This window comes from Lepidochelys kempii, chromosome 8, assembly GCF_965140265.1.
Source record: "Lepidochelys kempii isolate rLepKem1 chromosome 8, rLepKem1.hap2, whole genome shotgun sequence".
Taxonomy (NCBI): domain Eukaryota; kingdom Metazoa; phylum Chordata; order Testudines; family Cheloniidae; genus Lepidochelys; species Lepidochelys kempii.
Genome location: NC_133263.1, coordinates 97865151 through 97881660, shown reverse-complemented (window position 1 = coordinate 97881660; position 16510 = coordinate 97865151). Strand labels below are relative to the sequence as shown.

At 38.8% G+C, this 16510-nt stretch overlaps 1 protein-coding gene across 2 annotated transcripts in view; it reads right to left on the bottom strand.

Moving 5' to 3' along the window:
- Nucleotides 1–16510, bottom strand: part of NRDC (nardilysin convertase) — a 42850-nt gene that overhangs the window by 22852 nt on the left and 3488 nt on the right. For both annotated transcript variants that reach the window (XM_073357722.1, XM_073357723.1), the window contains exons 2-13: nucleotides 13789–14089; nucleotides 13324–13405; nucleotides 11272–11425; nucleotides 7758–7831; nucleotides 6514–6609; nucleotides 5237–5359; nucleotides 4000–4057; nucleotides 2681–2754; nucleotides 2361–2430; nucleotides 1818–1895; nucleotides 833–953; nucleotides 690–748 (exon numbers count right to left, since the gene is read on the bottom strand). In XM_073357722.1, the coding sequence (XP_073213823.1) occupies nucleotides 690–748; nucleotides 833–953; nucleotides 1818–1895; nucleotides 2361–2430; nucleotides 2681–2754; nucleotides 4000–4057; nucleotides 5237–5359; nucleotides 6514–6609; nucleotides 7758–7831; nucleotides 11272–11425; nucleotides 13324–13405; nucleotides 13789–14089 (1290 nt within the window). The remainder of the gene's footprint in view (nucleotides 1–689; nucleotides 749–832; nucleotides 954–1817; nucleotides 1896–2360; nucleotides 2431–2680; nucleotides 2755–3999; nucleotides 4058–5236; nucleotides 5360–6513; nucleotides 6610–7757; nucleotides 7832–11271; nucleotides 11426–13323; nucleotides 13406–13788; nucleotides 14090–16510) is intronic.

The following is a 16510-nucleotide window of genomic DNA, read 5'->3' as shown; positions in this document are numbered from 1 at the left end:
CATTCAGAAATGCTTGAGCTTACTATTTGGGAAGGATGTGGCATGTAGGGATGTCTTTAGCAAGTCCCTAGGACAGAATTCTCCACTTCTTGTTTTTTTGTCTCCCACTAAGGGCATGTCTACATGCTGAGCTGAATCAGTTTAACTGCAGTATTTTAAACTAAATTTAGTTAATCAGTGTAAAAGGCTGCATGGATACTTATTGCACTTCAGGCTTACTTGGTCTACCTTAAGTCTGTTAGGAACAACTTTAAGTTAAACCAAAATAAACTGCTCTTAGACAGAAAGAAGTGTCCATAAACAGGAGCTAGCACCAGTTTATATTGGTTTAAAAAACAGTTTAAGGTAAACCGGTGCTATTTTTCCAGCCCTAAAATCAGAGCACTTGGGTCATTCAAATGGAAATGACTTAAGGTAAGAGCACATATGGTTGTGCTCTCTGAACACTAACCCTTTCCCTAAAGCATACAAGAGCAGTCAGCAAACCCCAGTCGGTGACAGTTACCGCTCCTCTGCAGTTTATCATATTGCCTTTTTATGGTGACCTACAATTCCTGGGGCTTTTTTTTAAACCAAAGCTTCCCCCCGACCACCACTACCACCACTGATTCTTTGCATCTGTTCTCATATATATATTTATCAAAAAGTAGAAAAACATACAACACACTACAAAGGATTTAAATGGTTACCTTTTATCTGGCCCTCTTTTCTGCAACATCTTCAGATACTGAAATACAACATGTGCAACCTGAAGACAAAGACAAACTGATAAAGTTTTTCGACATTTGGAAATACCAAAATGGTCAGAAATCCAAGTTGCAATAAGGTTTACCTCACAGAAGTGCTTGTAACCTTCATCAGTCAAAGTCACAGAAATGCTGAAGATAGAGTAGGTGGAGTTCTGTTCAAATCCTGTCTCACCATTTCCTCCATATAACGCAAGGGCCCAAAATCTATTGAAGAATTAAACCCAGTATCCATTATTCCAGTTAAAAGCTATCCTGAAATACGGCTATAATTACAGTACGCTTATTTCAGACTTGCATAATGAAAGGACTGCCTGAAGGACTTGCAGAGATACCAAAACTGACTGCTAGAAGATACCTTTCTACCAATTCACAAAACACAGTGCAAAGCTCTGAGAAATAAAAAATTAAAAACAGGACATTCTAGAAGGGCATACACCCTCTTGAGATTTATTTAGCATGAACCAAAAATGTTTTTTAAAGATCAAATATGCTGCTGGAACAAATCATGACTACTTTGTTTTCCCACAAGTGCTGATTACATGCCTGGGTTTTACACTGTAGGAACAGTGCTTCTTACACTGTGTTATCCAAATACTCTGTAAGGGAAGCAATGAACTTTCAGGACCACGATAGGTAAGAAAAATAATTCATTTTCTTTACATATAAATTTGCAATTCTGAATTCACAGAACATCTCTATTCTCAACGTTTGGGATTTGAAAACCGATTAACAACAAGCATTTTGTTCATGTTTAAAAGTAGTGTTACCAGCTTAATCCTCAACTCTAACAAAAACAGAGGTTTCCATACACAACTTTTCAGCTGGAGTGGTCCAAGTGTTAGTCTCCAATTCTGGTTGCATTTTTTGTTTCTGGTACCAAGACAATAAGGAAGTAAATTCTCAGAGTATCCTAAACTACTTAAATAACATTGCTGCCACAAACTTGAAAGGAAATTACCAAGAAAAGTTGCCTCTTCTTAATCTTAGATCAATTTTCCCAAATATTTTCACTTTAGAATATTATTTTTCACTTTATTACAGTGGACAGTATTGATATCTGATACATACTTTTTCCTAAGAAAGGAAAGAACACTGCCTTTGCCTTCATGTCCCACTAGCCAGGAGATATAGTGAAGTGGCTTTACCCTAAAACAAAAAAAGTTTACAATGACAAGAGGTAAAACTACCATCTTTTATGCGAAGATCCCAAATCACCAGACAAACAACTCCATTATACACTGCCCAATTCACCCGTGACAAGTGTCATCTTTAAACAGCATCTCTATAAAGAGATATCAAATTGAAAATAGAAGTGGAATTTAGGTAGACAGAACATAATGACTCAACTGAAAATAAATCAGGACATTGAGATGAACAGCTCGTTTATTGATCATCAATTTAAGCTTAATCTGTATAAAACAGATTTAAATCAGTTTAAGAGAGTGTCCACACAGGGGTTTGCACTAGTTTATTTAGATTAATTTTAACACACCTTTACTTAAGCCAGCACAACTTGCAATATGAACAAATCTTAGGAGCCTCAGTTATTTAGAGGATTTTTTTTTCCTATAGTCAAGCATGTGTCATCAATAAGATGTTGTCCAACTTCACCTGTAATGCTGATCCTGTGGGGGAAGTGCCCAGGTGATGCTCAATGAATGAACTTTTCTGACTGGAACAACTGAACAGGAAGAAATGTATTAATTAAATGCAAATACAGTACTACTCCTGTCTCTAAGTCTGATAAATCAGAAGTGGGCAAAATATTGTATTTAATGCAGAAAGTAATGGGAAAAATATATAACCCTACATTATTAAAACAAAAATAAATTGCCCATTTTAAAACAAAGAAATAAGAATCTGCACAGTGATATATACAATTCCAACTTAGAACACTTAACAATACAGAAAGAAGAAATCAGTTCACTCACCTCTGTAAAGTTTGTGAAATTCTGGTGTGTCAAAAGGCTGTGTCAGGTGACCAAAGCTTGGCCTGGGTAAGCCACTTTTAAAAAAATAAATAAATAAAATAAAATAGAAGTATGTAGCATGATGTTTACTTGTCATGATCCAGGTTCACACAGAGGCATGTACAAGCTGCTTTATGCCCACAGTCCTGAAGTGATGATCACCTCAAGCCCCTAGAGAACCAAAATGTCTAGTCTTTTGATGTGACTCTGGATTAGGGCACAAGAGCTACAAACATCCCGAATAAAAGGAAACACTACATTCACCAGTCCTCTGAGTACTTCCACAAACCCTGCCCCCCAAGTTTTGGGCATATCACTCCACCGATGGCACCAAACCTCCCAAAGCTAGCATGGAACAGAAGTTTGGAGCAGGTGCAGGCAAGAATATCACAAAATTCACACACAGACTGCACCACCACACCTTGTTAAGTGCCTGGTAGGTTGTAAGAGCCCCTTGTTTCCCTATCCCTCTTTGATTTCTAATAGAGATATTGACATAAATAAGTAAACAAAAGGGTGCCATCTTTAAACAAAGATTATTCTGTCAGCAGGAACTTGCAGTTTGAGGAAGAGTGTGTAAGTCACCCAGTGTTCTGTAACACACCAAGAAGTGTTCACACCAGGTATGAGATGGGGGAAACAGTCATTTTCAGCCACAAATTGGTAAGATTGTTTTATTTATATTATTTTATTGTTAATTGAGGGGATACGCCCTATAAATTCAGCAATTTTAAGGTTAAGACAACATTTGGATTACGTGCCCATTTTAGACAGCATGCTACAGTGGATTATACTGTATTAGTTTGGAAAGCCACAATTAAAATCTGTTGTAGCTATAAAGATGGCAGCTAACAATCACCACAAACCATTATTCAGCTGTAACTTGCTGCCATTTATCTAACACAAAGCAGTGATGTAAGATTTAGAATGCTGTAACTGCAGATTATAATTTACCATCCAACCAGAGCTGGCAACAAGGCACCAGCACAGGTGTAGCAGATGCCAATCATGCTCCAACTTCAGGCAGATACCCCATAGCATCTTAAATGCTTAAAACTTGCTATGCAAAAACATTAAGAAATATTTAACCAAAATAAAACCTAACTTTTAACCTCCAAAGTCAAACAGTATTCAGTCAGAAGAGGATAATTTCCTCAATAATGGAGAAATGCCATTTTTAAAATCGCAACAGTTTTGAACAGTGCATGCATGGAATTTTGTAAGTCTTCAATGTAATTTCACAGCTTCCATGTAAGAAAGTAACCAAAAAAGAGTCTTACTTATTTGGGATCGCTGAGAAGATTTCAGTCACCCACTTTTCCAAAGTATCCAGAGTTTCTAGTAAGGAGAGAAAAAAAATACACCTTACTGAAGGACAAAGGCAGATTCTCATGATAAGGGCAGGTTACTAAACCTGCCCCATTTGCCCAAGTTAATTTAGGGAGACAGCAGGCCAGTTCTCTCTAAATTGGTAAGTGCTGGAGTGCAAACATCACTTTTTTAACAGAGATGGAACTAACAGAGATGCAGGGCTAGTGGTTCCCATGCATTTCTTCCAATCACAAGCAAAACCAACAGAACTACTATCAATGTAATCTGCCTTTTGCAAATACTACCCAAGGCCAATGCATCCAACTTAGCATGTTTTCCATTATTATAGTAGCATCTATAGAAGCCCTAACCTGGTAGGTACTGTACAAAAGTCTGGTAACACACAGACTCTGCCCTGAAAAGCATACAGTCTAGATAGGAAAAATAAAGGTCAGAAAGGAAAAGGTGGTATCCCCATTTTTACAGATGGAGAACTGAGGCACAGAGAATTTTAGGCTCAAAAGCAGCACTTAAGCCCATACCTAACTTCAAGAGTTTGCTTAAGTCTATCCCTATTCAGTAAAGGACTCAAACACATGCTTAACTGAACATGATAAACTCCCTTCAACCTCAAGCTTAAGAGCTTTGCTGAACTGAGACCTAACACAAGGTCGATCAGGATGTCATTCATAGAATGTATCAGCCCAAAGTACAAAATCATTTCACTACTGAAATGTTGTCACTTTCACCTGCATTCAGTTGTGGTGTGTGCCATGCAGTTTTGCCCAGGACAAACCCCTAATTCCTACTGAAAAAAAAAGTCACAGAATCTCTAGTCTCCATACAGAGAAAACGGATCTTCTGTGTGAAGATCTCACCTGAAAACACACAAAAAGCAAGCTGCTGGAAATCAACATAAGGACATCAAAGACAGATGAGAGTTTCAAGTCAGGATTCAAGCTTGTGGTTCCCTGGTTAGGTATTTCACAACTGATGGTTAGAACTCCAAGACATTCCTAAAAACTAATTTAAATGTTTAAAAGCTATGCACATAGATGCTTGCCCAGCAAGCCTGTAGAACAATACAAGTCGCAGACGTGAAGCACTATGTAAGCAGATGGGGCTAGAGCTAAGCTGAGACTTAAAACAGACCACTATTTCAAAGCAGTATATAACTGACTGTATATAAGCAACAACTGCTGTTACCTTTAGATTGGACGACTAAAGTCATATAGTGAGCAGAGTAATAGCGCTGCCAGAAATCCCTCAGCCTGGTGTAGGTATCAATATTATTCATTTTAGGCTCATGTTTGAGTGTCTCTGCATTGCCTGTAAATATATTCAAAAAATGGTCAGTTATCTGGATACTGATATGCCACAGCCTCATATAACATAAGATCACAGGACCCAGTCTTGGACTCCTTGAGTACCAAAAACTCCCAGTAAAGCCAACAGGAATTCTGTACATGCAAGGGATGCAGGATCTGGCACAGAGTGTTCTAATGGCATAAATACACAAAGAAATGCTGAAAACATACACAGGACTGTTTAAACTAATGTTAAGGTTCTGTATTAACACACAAAAACAATTGCCAGAAAACTGAGAGTTAAAGGAACATCAACTTTGAAGTTACACTTCACTCAGTTTTTACTTAGTATTGTAACAAGTAACAAATATTTCAGGAAAAAGTGTTTTCTGTCTGTTCACTTTGTGCACCGTGGACAGCTCTTGGTGTATGGCCTTTTTGTTTCCCCTATTTATGCAACACTTTCTCCCCTATTACACCACTAATTTAAAAGGAAAATGTGATTGTAAAACTGAACCAGTTGTCAGGAGAGATTCAGCTGTAGATGTAGCACATGGAACTACACTCCATTTTTTAACCTGACTAGATTTCAAAGCTGATAAGGTTTAACACAAGCATTAGATTGTAACTTACGCACAGCAGCACACTTGGGACTTGGTGCAGAAGGGCTCTCCTGGGACCATATGAAGTGCATTCTCTCCCACCCACAAGGCTGTGGAATGGCAGAGAAGCAACTCTTCATCTGCTACTGCAGCCCTGAGACTGAACCAACTCTTCTGAAATACCTTCCTAGACTCAGTCCTTGTGAGCCCACATGTACTTTTTCTTTTATGTCCAGATACAAACCTTATTTTCCCAAGGATTTTTAAAGGAAAAAGACAAGAGGTTATACAAACCAGGGCTTCCCTAAAGAGCATCACCAGTACGCTAACACAAACTGACCATGAGCCAGTCTAACTAGCACCAGCTAAATATTGAAAATATATTAAATAGATGTTGCACCTTTTATCCCAAAGTGTTTTACTGTATTCAGAATGAAGAACTGTTTTCACGCATTTCAACTGCCACCAGATTTTAGTGCAATACTACAAATAATCCCATATCGTTAAGACATTTTACTACCTTTTCTAACACCACATGTTTAATGAAGTCTTAGAGTGTCAGAAAAGAACATACCCCAGAAGAATTTCTTCATAGGATGCCCAGGCCTGGCAAGGCTTCCAAACAGCATTTCCTTTCTGTTTGCATCAGAGGGTCTTGCTAGTTGATACTCTGTTAATTTAAAGCATTAGCACTGTATAAACATCACTATGTGAGGCAATGTTGCTATGTAACTAATACTAACCTTGAAAGGGGATACATTATATGGAGCAACACTGGGAGCATTTTTTGCCAGGCACATGAAGCAGCAGTGAAGTAGCTGAACTACATCACTTCTCCCCCCCAACCCCCGGCTCAAAATGGACGAAGAAGAGAACAAAACCTCAGTTCATTGCTGAGAAGCCAAGTATGGGGAGGGAAGGGAAAACCAAGGGAGGGTGAGGGGGGAGAGAGACATTTAGTGCCCAATCCTGCAACGTTTTGCATGCCCTCAACTTCCATTTACTGGGAATGGAGAACTGGCAACACCTTGCGGAACTGGACCTTTAAAAAAGAAAGTACAATAGAACTATCCCTTGTAATTTATAGCAAAAGTTTATCTACCCTGGAACTCCAGCAGGATTAAGAAATCAAGATTGAACACTGAGCTGCTGAAGCATGAGGGATTCTTAGACTGTTTTAAACTCTGTTTTAGTTAACTTAAATTTAACTCAGCTCCCTGAGAAGCACTTCAGAGAACAGACGTCCTTGTTAAAGATCATATTCAGTGGAAGGGATGAGAAAGTTCACAATACACATTTGGGGCCGTTAGTATGTCCTCTAACAAAATCAGGGAAGACCATACTTATAATTCCTACCTTAAAAAACGAAGAAAAAATATTTTTAATATTTCCCTAAAAACTCACCCCTTTCAGGTCTTCTTTATGTATCAGAGCATCAAAAAGCAGCAGCAACCATTTTCATCTCTTTGCAGATTACCTCTAACCTAATTCTTTTTCATTCTGTACATCAGTTTTGTTTTGCTTTATTGATTTAGCGAAGTTTTTCAGACGTGCTTCTGTCAGGTATATGTACTGCCTTATTGTCAGAAAACTTAGGTACTCCCTGCCCAATTAGATACTACTTTGGGCTTTACTAGAACATGTGGTGAATCAGAAGTGGAGCATATTTGAGGGAAACAGTATCTAAATAAATTCAGTACTTTAAGTGGGGAGTTTTGCAATATATTGTTATAACAAGCACCAAACATTCTAAAGAATAATGGTGGAGGGGGAGGGCGCAGGGGTGGGGAATACTGCTGAGAAGAACATTACACTCACCACTGTCCACAGCCTCAACTTCCCGGTCAATTGCATCCCTGATCATTAGTGGGTGAATGAAGAACTGTGCCCACCTAAAAAATAAAGAAAAATGGTAAATTTCATTCTCCCCCCCCCCAACTGTCTAGTGAGCAGAACAAAAAAAGATTTTCTATAACAAAAAAACCCTGTTTTTGTGACAAACAACAACATCCACTGTTTTTACATTTAGAATTTCCATTAAGTCAGAAAGGTTTTATTCTAAACTACATTTTCACCAGTTCTTAAAGCCTTTATAGAAAAATATATAAAGCCAATTAAGCATTCTTAAAAACTAAAAAAAGCAAAGGCCCTTAGTCTTTGGAGTGGAAGTGCATTGGTAGGACATGGTACCAAAGGATGCATGGTTATCTGCCTTTACATCCCAAGAATGATCATATCAGTGGTCCATCGAGCCTAATTTTAGTCTCCAACAGGGCTACCAATACCAGATGCTTCAGTGTATAAGGGATTAAGCATTGAATTTTTAAATTAAGTTGGACAATATCAATGCAGTTGTTAGGTGATTTGATCTTGGAGTAATTGACAAGCTGTTTATGTATAAGTACATTTTTAGAGACTGGCAAGAGCTTTGGATAGGTGACCTTTTATTGGAGACTAGAAAACAATGAAAATAAACAAACATCTAATTATTTTTTAAAATCCTATTCAGCTTTTTGCTTTAACATCGTGCGGCAAAGCGTTCCATAGCTTCATTATCCATTGAGCTAAAGAATATTTCCTTTCATTAGTTTGTAATCTGTTGCCTTTCACATTCATTAACTGCAGTCATTCTTGTATGAGTAAGGTTAACAAATTACTTTTTCCTATACCTTATATTACTTTACAAACTCTATCATATCCTTTCTGTGTCTCAATAGCCCCATTCTTTTCAATCTCTCTGTATAAGAAAAATCTTAACATACCTCTGAATATTTTTGTTGCTAGTTTCTAGACCCCTTCAAGCTTAAAGGGTTGAATTCTGCCCTGAAATCAGTGGTTCTCAAACTTTTGTACTGGTGACCCCTTTCACACAGCAAGCCTCTAAGTGTGACACCCCACCCCCCCATATATTAAGAAGTAACACCATTATAAATGCTGGATGCAAAGCGGGGTTTGGGGTGGAGGCTGACAGCTCATGACCCCCCATGTAATAACCTTGTGACCCCCCAGAGGGGTCCTGACCCCCAGTTTGAGAACCCCTGCCTTAAATGTTTGCTCATAGCTCCCATAAAAGTAGCACTCCCATTGTGTGTACGTTCTCGCAAACTTTAGCTCAATCAACATATTAATGGCTTTGATAAAAAACACACAATTGCTGTGCAGACTACTTTCCTCCTGCAGGAGGATGGGGGGCAAGAAGTGGGAAATACCTGTATTAAAAATATTAAACTTGCACTTCTAAAAAGGAGAGAGGATATTTTTCTCCTTATGGCAGGAATCCAGTTAGAATGGTGGAGCTTTATTGTGCTACCATATCATATGGCCTGGTGTGAACAAATTCAATGATCTTTCATGGCACTAAACATGTACGTTCTTGAATAGTACCACATAAACTAGAGTTTCTGTAAGACTGAAGATTTTCTCTTTTTTGAAGAGAGACTTAACCAAAAATTAAACAGCTTCAGGGGGCACATATTTAAAAGGAACAGGCCACTAAAAGATTCTAGCTGCAGCTCTCCTGAGTAATTGATAAATGGAATGAACTAGAAATGGCAACAACAGGAGGCTTTACTATAGAGTCCTAAAATATAGCCAACACGTTATCTGCAGTAAACACACATTGTGAATGTATAGTTACACAGCCCATGGCAGCAAGCCTCCCAGCCCAGTCTGATAGAGTTGGACTAGCGGGGCTTGCATTAATGCCCTAAAAATAGCACGTAGACAGTGCTTTGGGGGCCAGGCTCTGAAGCCAAAGAGGGCAGACTTCAGAGCCCAAACTCCATCCTGAAACACAACTTCAAAGTGCTGTCTGTGATATTGCAGTCCATATGTTTTATGGAAATATGTTTATAAGTGTGAATATGATGTAACTGGAATATGCTTCATGCAAAAGTTCTCTTCTAACGTATCATTACAAATTTTATAATCTACTGAGTGTGTTCATCCTATTTGTATGCATGTATCCTTTTTGTATCTAAAACTAGAAATATGAAGTATTACTCTGAGGTCCTATTGTAATTATGCAAAGTGTGAGCCATCAATGGTGGCTTAGGATCTTGCATTAACTAGAACAATTGGTTATAAATGGCTCAGTTTACTTGTAAGCCTTCCTGTGAGTCAGCCGGAAAAAATGGAGGCTTGGGGACTCACAGGATACGTGAACATGTCACCTGATACTGGAATCCATCTTAAACCTGGTGCTTTTCCATTTAGAAGGAGAGGTGACAAAAAAAGACAAAAGATTCCCACCTTGTGCCAAAGGCATAAAAGGCGGTGGAACAGAACAAAGGGGGCTGCCAGTCATGAGAAATCCCCTAGTTACCACCTGAGCTGGAACTAACAAGAACTGTACCGGGGAAATGATTGGGCCCAGACTAGAAAGGAGTCTAGTCTGTGAAACTGGAACATCTCTGAGGGTGAAATTTACCTGTATTCAGTTTCTTAATGTATTAGGCTTAGACTTGTGTATTTTGTTTTATTTTGCTTGGTGACTTACTTTGTTCTGTCTGTTATTTCTTGAAACCACTTAAATCCTACTTTTTATACTTAATAAAATCACTTTCGTTTATTAATTAACCCAGAGTAAGTGATTAATGTCTGGGGGAGCAAACAGCTGTGCATCTCTCTCTGTGTTACAGAGGATAGACAATTTATGAGTTTACCCTGTATAAGCTTTATACAGCGTAAAACAGATTTGGGGTTTGGATCCCATTGGGAACTGGGTGTCTGGGTGCTGGAGATAGGTGATTTGCTGAGCAGTTTTTGGTTAAAGTCAGCAGCATTCGGGGTGTGGTTCTGACCTGGGTCTGTGTTGCAGCAGACTAGCGTGTCTGGCTCAACAAGGCAGGGTTCTGGAGTCCCAAGCCATCAGGGAAAACGGGCTCAGAGGTAATTTCAGCACATCAGGTGACAGTCCCAAGGGGGTCTCTGTGACCGAACCCATCACACTGTCTACATGCTATTTTAGAGCACTAGCCTGAGTCCGTCCACTCAGACTGGAAAGCTCACTGCCACAGGCTGTGTAGACATACCCATTGAAGTCTTGCCTCATCTTGTAGCAGGTGCACAAATCACCTTAATCGCAAGAGAATTAACACAACTGTGAGGTACAGCTGCAATCTCAAAAGATAGCAAGAGATCCAAAAGATAGTCAGTCCCTCCATCTATGTCATCTGTTGCAATAAGGAGACCGCTAAAAATTAAGCCACCGCAGGTTCCCTTCAATCAGGCCAAGATAAAAGCAATGCAAAGTTACACACAGTCTCCTCAGGCAGATAGAGATCATGTTAGTCTATTTTAACCTATCCTTTTTTTGGTATGATCGAGTTACCTGTCAAGTGCTTCTTTAAAGTATTTCCTCTGTACATCAAACTGGAAGACTGTCCGCTCACAGTCAGTTGAGGCATTGTCACTGCCCCCATGTTTCTTCAGGAACGCATCAAACCCATTCTCATCTGGATACTTCAAACTGCCCATAAACACCACTGAAACACAATCCATCAAAATTAGGGAGATTTTATAAACATTTGATTGCAGAAAGACAGAGGCATCACCTAGAACACGAAGTAATTACATACTGATGGCCTGATTTTCCACTGCCTTGCATTTCATGTAGTCATTTACACCTGTAGCAAGTGGGTGTAAGATGCTACCAAATAAGAATAGTAGCATTTTACACCAACTTGCCACAGACAAACAACTGTACCATGGATAAGGTAGTTGAAAAGCAGGCTGGTCAGTTACTGTGGGCCTAACATCATTCAATAATTCAGGAATATGAAACGCTTGTTCTCAAGTATGTCTTAAGCCACAACTTGACTGAGTACCCTGATCTGAATTCGGCCCTAGTGGTCACTATACAAAGGCCAAACATGCAAGCTATCGATCACCACCTCCCATGAGCCATTTGTGGGCTCATCTGCAGGTGTATTCATTAAGGAAAGGTGATATCTTTTATTGGACCAACTTCTGTTGGTGAGAAAGACAAGCTTTCAAGCCCCACACAGCTCTTCTTCGGGTCTGGGAAAGGTACGCCCAGCATCACCCAACAGAAGCTGATCCAATAAAAGATCCTCATCCACCTTGTGTCCTTAACATCCTGGGACCAATAAGGCTACAACTACACTGCATACAGAAAAGGAGAGAGAGGTGAACTAAAAGGGAAAAAATTCAGGATTGATGGGACAAAGCCTATAAATTTCCTCCTAGTCAAGCCTGTTTGACAGGAAAGTCAAGATTTAAAGAACAAGCAAGAAGCCTATCCTGAGGGAAACATGTGGCACAACAATAAAAACAAAGGTTCTGGTTGTGCTCTCACATACACTGATGTAAATCAGGAACAATTCCACTGAAGTCAATGGAGTTACATGGGTGCAAAAGCAGTGGAAGAGTGTGCAAATCAAGACCAACGGTTTTAGGTTTTTTTTGTTGCTGTTGTTTTTTAAAGTGCCTTCTCTCTCATGTGTATTTCCTAGGACTACCCATGAATATTGAAAAGCTTACAAGATAACCTTTAATATACACTTTAATAAAAACCCATCTTGCTTTGTTTTGGGAGACACTCCCTCAAATTTACAAGAGCACAGAAAAAAAATAACCACTCAAAACCAACAACAAGAAAGAAAAATCCACCACTAAACTAAGGCTCTCAAAAGAAAATTTTAGAATTGCTATTGGACAATGTTTGCAAAGGAGCAATTCATTGAATCAAATGAAAATAGGATCAGGGAAAACAGAACAGCTGAATTCAAAATTTTGCTAGAGACCTGCACATCTAACCAGAAAAATCAGAATCAATCAAGCATGTTTTTAGTTCTCTGAGAAAGGCCTGGTCCACATTTAACAACAGATTAAGTGTTAGAAAGCAGAGTTTGGGGGGGGCGATATATACACACACAGCACTATGGTCACACAGATACAAAAAGCTACATTTAGACTTAGGTTACTTATACTGTCCAATACTTAAGGCCATAAAAATCTACAAAATACAAAGTTAAGGAGTTAATTCTCATGACTCATGTATACATCTTTTTATTATATGTTTTGCATTCTCCCTTATTAAACTGTATTATTCCAAAACAGTCGCCTCCATACTTTAAAATTGAAGCAAACTGAACTTCAACTACATTTTATACCACTTACAACCTATCACAACATTTTAGATAGGAAGAGTTATTTTGTATGCAAACAGTCATTAATCAAGTATTCTACATTTAGTTGGAGTTCAGTGGGGAAAAATCTCAGGCACACGAGATTTGAAATGGGAAAAGATTAATTCTGCAGTCTAGAACGCTGCTTTTTTAGTGTCTTATATAAACTCAAACCACTTGGCAACACATTTTTCACTGAAGTAGGAAAATGTGAAATATAAGCAGATACATACTGTGTTCCAGAAAGTGTGCTAATCCAGGTAGGTCTTCAGGGTCAGAGAAGCTGCCAACAGCAACACAAAGGGCAGCTGCAGACTAGAAAATGAACCACAGTGTCATTTTTCAAAATTTTATCTGGTAGCAATGAATCCCACACCAACCAAGCAGTTACCCTATTCCTCCCAGGAATAAAAGAGGAAAATGGACCAGGACTATACTATGTTTCATTCTGCTGCTATTCCTGCTGCAATCACGGGGTAAGCACTGTGTCCATGAGTAACAGTACAAGCTCAAACCTGGGCAAAATATGGGGTCTCACATAAATGTGATGAAGGCAATATAAATACAAAGATAAATTAGATAGGGGGGACACAGGCATAGAAAACTAGCCCGCTTGTCTGACCACAGCACTTCAGAGTTTGGGCCTAGGCAGGAGTCCTCCGTTTAACAATTTTTCATTTTATAGAATTAGTACATACCTGCTTTTCTGTACAACCCCTCTTTCTTGTCTCTTCCTTTTCTGCTAGTTCTTCCAATTCACTGTCATCAGGGTCATGGAGATCCTCATCATCTCCACCATCATCATCTTCGTCATAGTCATCGTCGTCATCAGCTTCTTTGTCATCTTCAATCTCTGCTCCAGAGTCGTCATCCTCATCACTTGCATCCTCAGATTCATCACTGTCCTCCCCCTCCGAAGACACCACAGAAGGGGCAGTGTCCATGTTATTTAAATCCGAAATCAACAGCACACACAAGCCATTTTGTAATTTGATGTACCTATAAGAATAATTATACGACTATTTAGACTTTTCACTTGTTTCCTAAAACCTCTGAACCTCACAGAGAGTTTGAGTGTTTCTGGATTTGCCACAATTGTTCTGGGCTCTTCAACTGAAGTTCCTTAGTCAAACCCTCTAAATCAAAACAACTGAAGATCTAAAGCAAGATGAATAATTTCACCATGCAAAAGTAAAACCAGAACTTAATCTACCAGTACATTTTTTTACTGTTTAATTAAATATGCCTTATAAGCTGACATGGGCTTAACTTTTATAAAACAGTCTGCACATACATTAATTCCTACATTATTAAAGTCACATACAGTTAAGGATAACAAGGCCCAATCCCCAATTTAGATTTTCCAGATCTAGGTTTACAAAGTATGAAAGGAAGGTGTAATATGATTAAGATTCATTGTGTTTTACTTGACAATTAATCGTTATATGAGTGAATTATTGGTCCAACTTTTTTTTTTCCCCACACAGATGCAAAATATTTGCTTGTCAAGTGCTCAGGCTGACATGGTAGCGTACATTATATGAAAAGCTCTACAGGTATCAAAGTATGACAGGAATGTGAGGTATCCAGTGTTATTGTACACCTGTTGGTTGCAGACTATATGTGAGGAGCATTTTAAGATTTAATGGAGAGAAATGGAAGTAGCTCAAAGCACTAGCAGAAGCCGTATGAAAAGTTTAGTGAGATAAGGTCAGTGGAAAGTATGTGAGCTTTTACTACCTTATGTAACTTTAAAAAAAAAAAAAACACATCAAATGCTGCAGTTAGGGAAAGAACTTCATAAACAGTATGTTAGATTAGTTTCCTGAAGCAAATACACCTGTAAGTCCAACTAGTTTTATGCAGACAGACCTTTGCACCCAGAAAGCTCACTGATGTGAACATGGGTCTTTACACTGCCTGTTCAGAGCAGTTTGTAAGAGTGGGTCTTAATCTTTCCTTAAGTCAATTTCTCAAGACCCCTAATCATTGTTGCTCTGAATTTCTTCCCAGATGCGCCTCTTCTTCACAACAGAGAGAAGATATAACTTCTCAGCTCCATGACTTTAAACTGCTACAGCCTAAAGAAAATAACTGGCTTTCTTTGCTGTTATAATGCAGCACAAAAATGTAACTCGCTGCCCAGTGTCATCCTACAACTCTTCTCAGTACTACAGCTTTATCCAGTGTGCATACATGAGTGGACGGTGAAGCTACTTCCACAAAAAAAGTTAGCTGTGTATTCTTCCCCAGCTGATTCTCATTTGTGTTCTACTGAGTGTTATAAAGTTAAGAAGTTACGATTTAACATTCTACAGGGCCAAAACCAATCTAAAAGGCCAAGAGGTCCAAGTCACCACCTCAAGTTACTGGCTCTCTTTGCAATTTATCATCCTTAGCCCAGCAAAGGAAGAGGATCACATTTACTCAATAGGGGAGAAGTCCACCCTTCACTTGATCTGGAGGGAAAAGCCAAACTATTATTAGTTGGAGGTATCATGACAATAGTTTTTAAATAGTTCTCTGTTATGCAGAACTAACTAACTTTTGAGACAATCCCACTCCATGCCCATAAAGCTACACCTCTTCCACCAACACTGAATCTTAATTATACCGTACATACAAATTTGGAAAATTATTTACAATGGTAACTGCATAAATATTATACATACACAATTCCAAATACTGCCTATGACATTTACTCGAATCCCGCAGAACTCAAAGCACAATCCTCATTTTATGTAATTTCAGAATAGCTTCAGGATGTCTGCAACTGAACGGCATCAGTTGTCCTCTTCACTGATGGAGATAGTTAGCTTCTTCAGCTTTTCATGGCCACACAATGGGTACTCATTTGCTAGTGATCAATATGAAGGTGAAGGTGAAGCAACACAGCTTCCCTATTGTTTTGGAAGAAAGATTTGACAGATGCCATATGCTGGTTTGGCAAGTTTTATCTTTTAAAGTCTTCATTATTTTTTCTGTCCTCACCACACTTCACCCTATAAATAAGTGAGCAGATAATACTTCTGTGTATTTACTCCCAACCTCCAGATCATCACTGAAGATGTTAAGTAGCAAGGCAGGGAAACAGATTCCCTGAACAAGGCTGTGGATGAACTAGGAAACTGCTGAAGGCGTTTTGGTTACAGCTAGCAAGAATCTAAAACAGAGTTAGGTAATGTTAAGCGGAGATGCTAGTTGAGCTAGTTGTTGTTCACTTTTTCCATGTTTTAGTCACAGCTGGAAAAAGAGAGAAGTATAATCAAACTATAACTGAACACTAGTTACTGCTAGTATCTGAGCAGCAGGTAGGAGTGATGAAGGACTCCTATCAATGAACCTAAAACACGAAGACAAACAAGGGTGGTGTATATTTTGGTTGCTTTTTAGAAAATCTTCATTAGTGTTTGTTCAGAC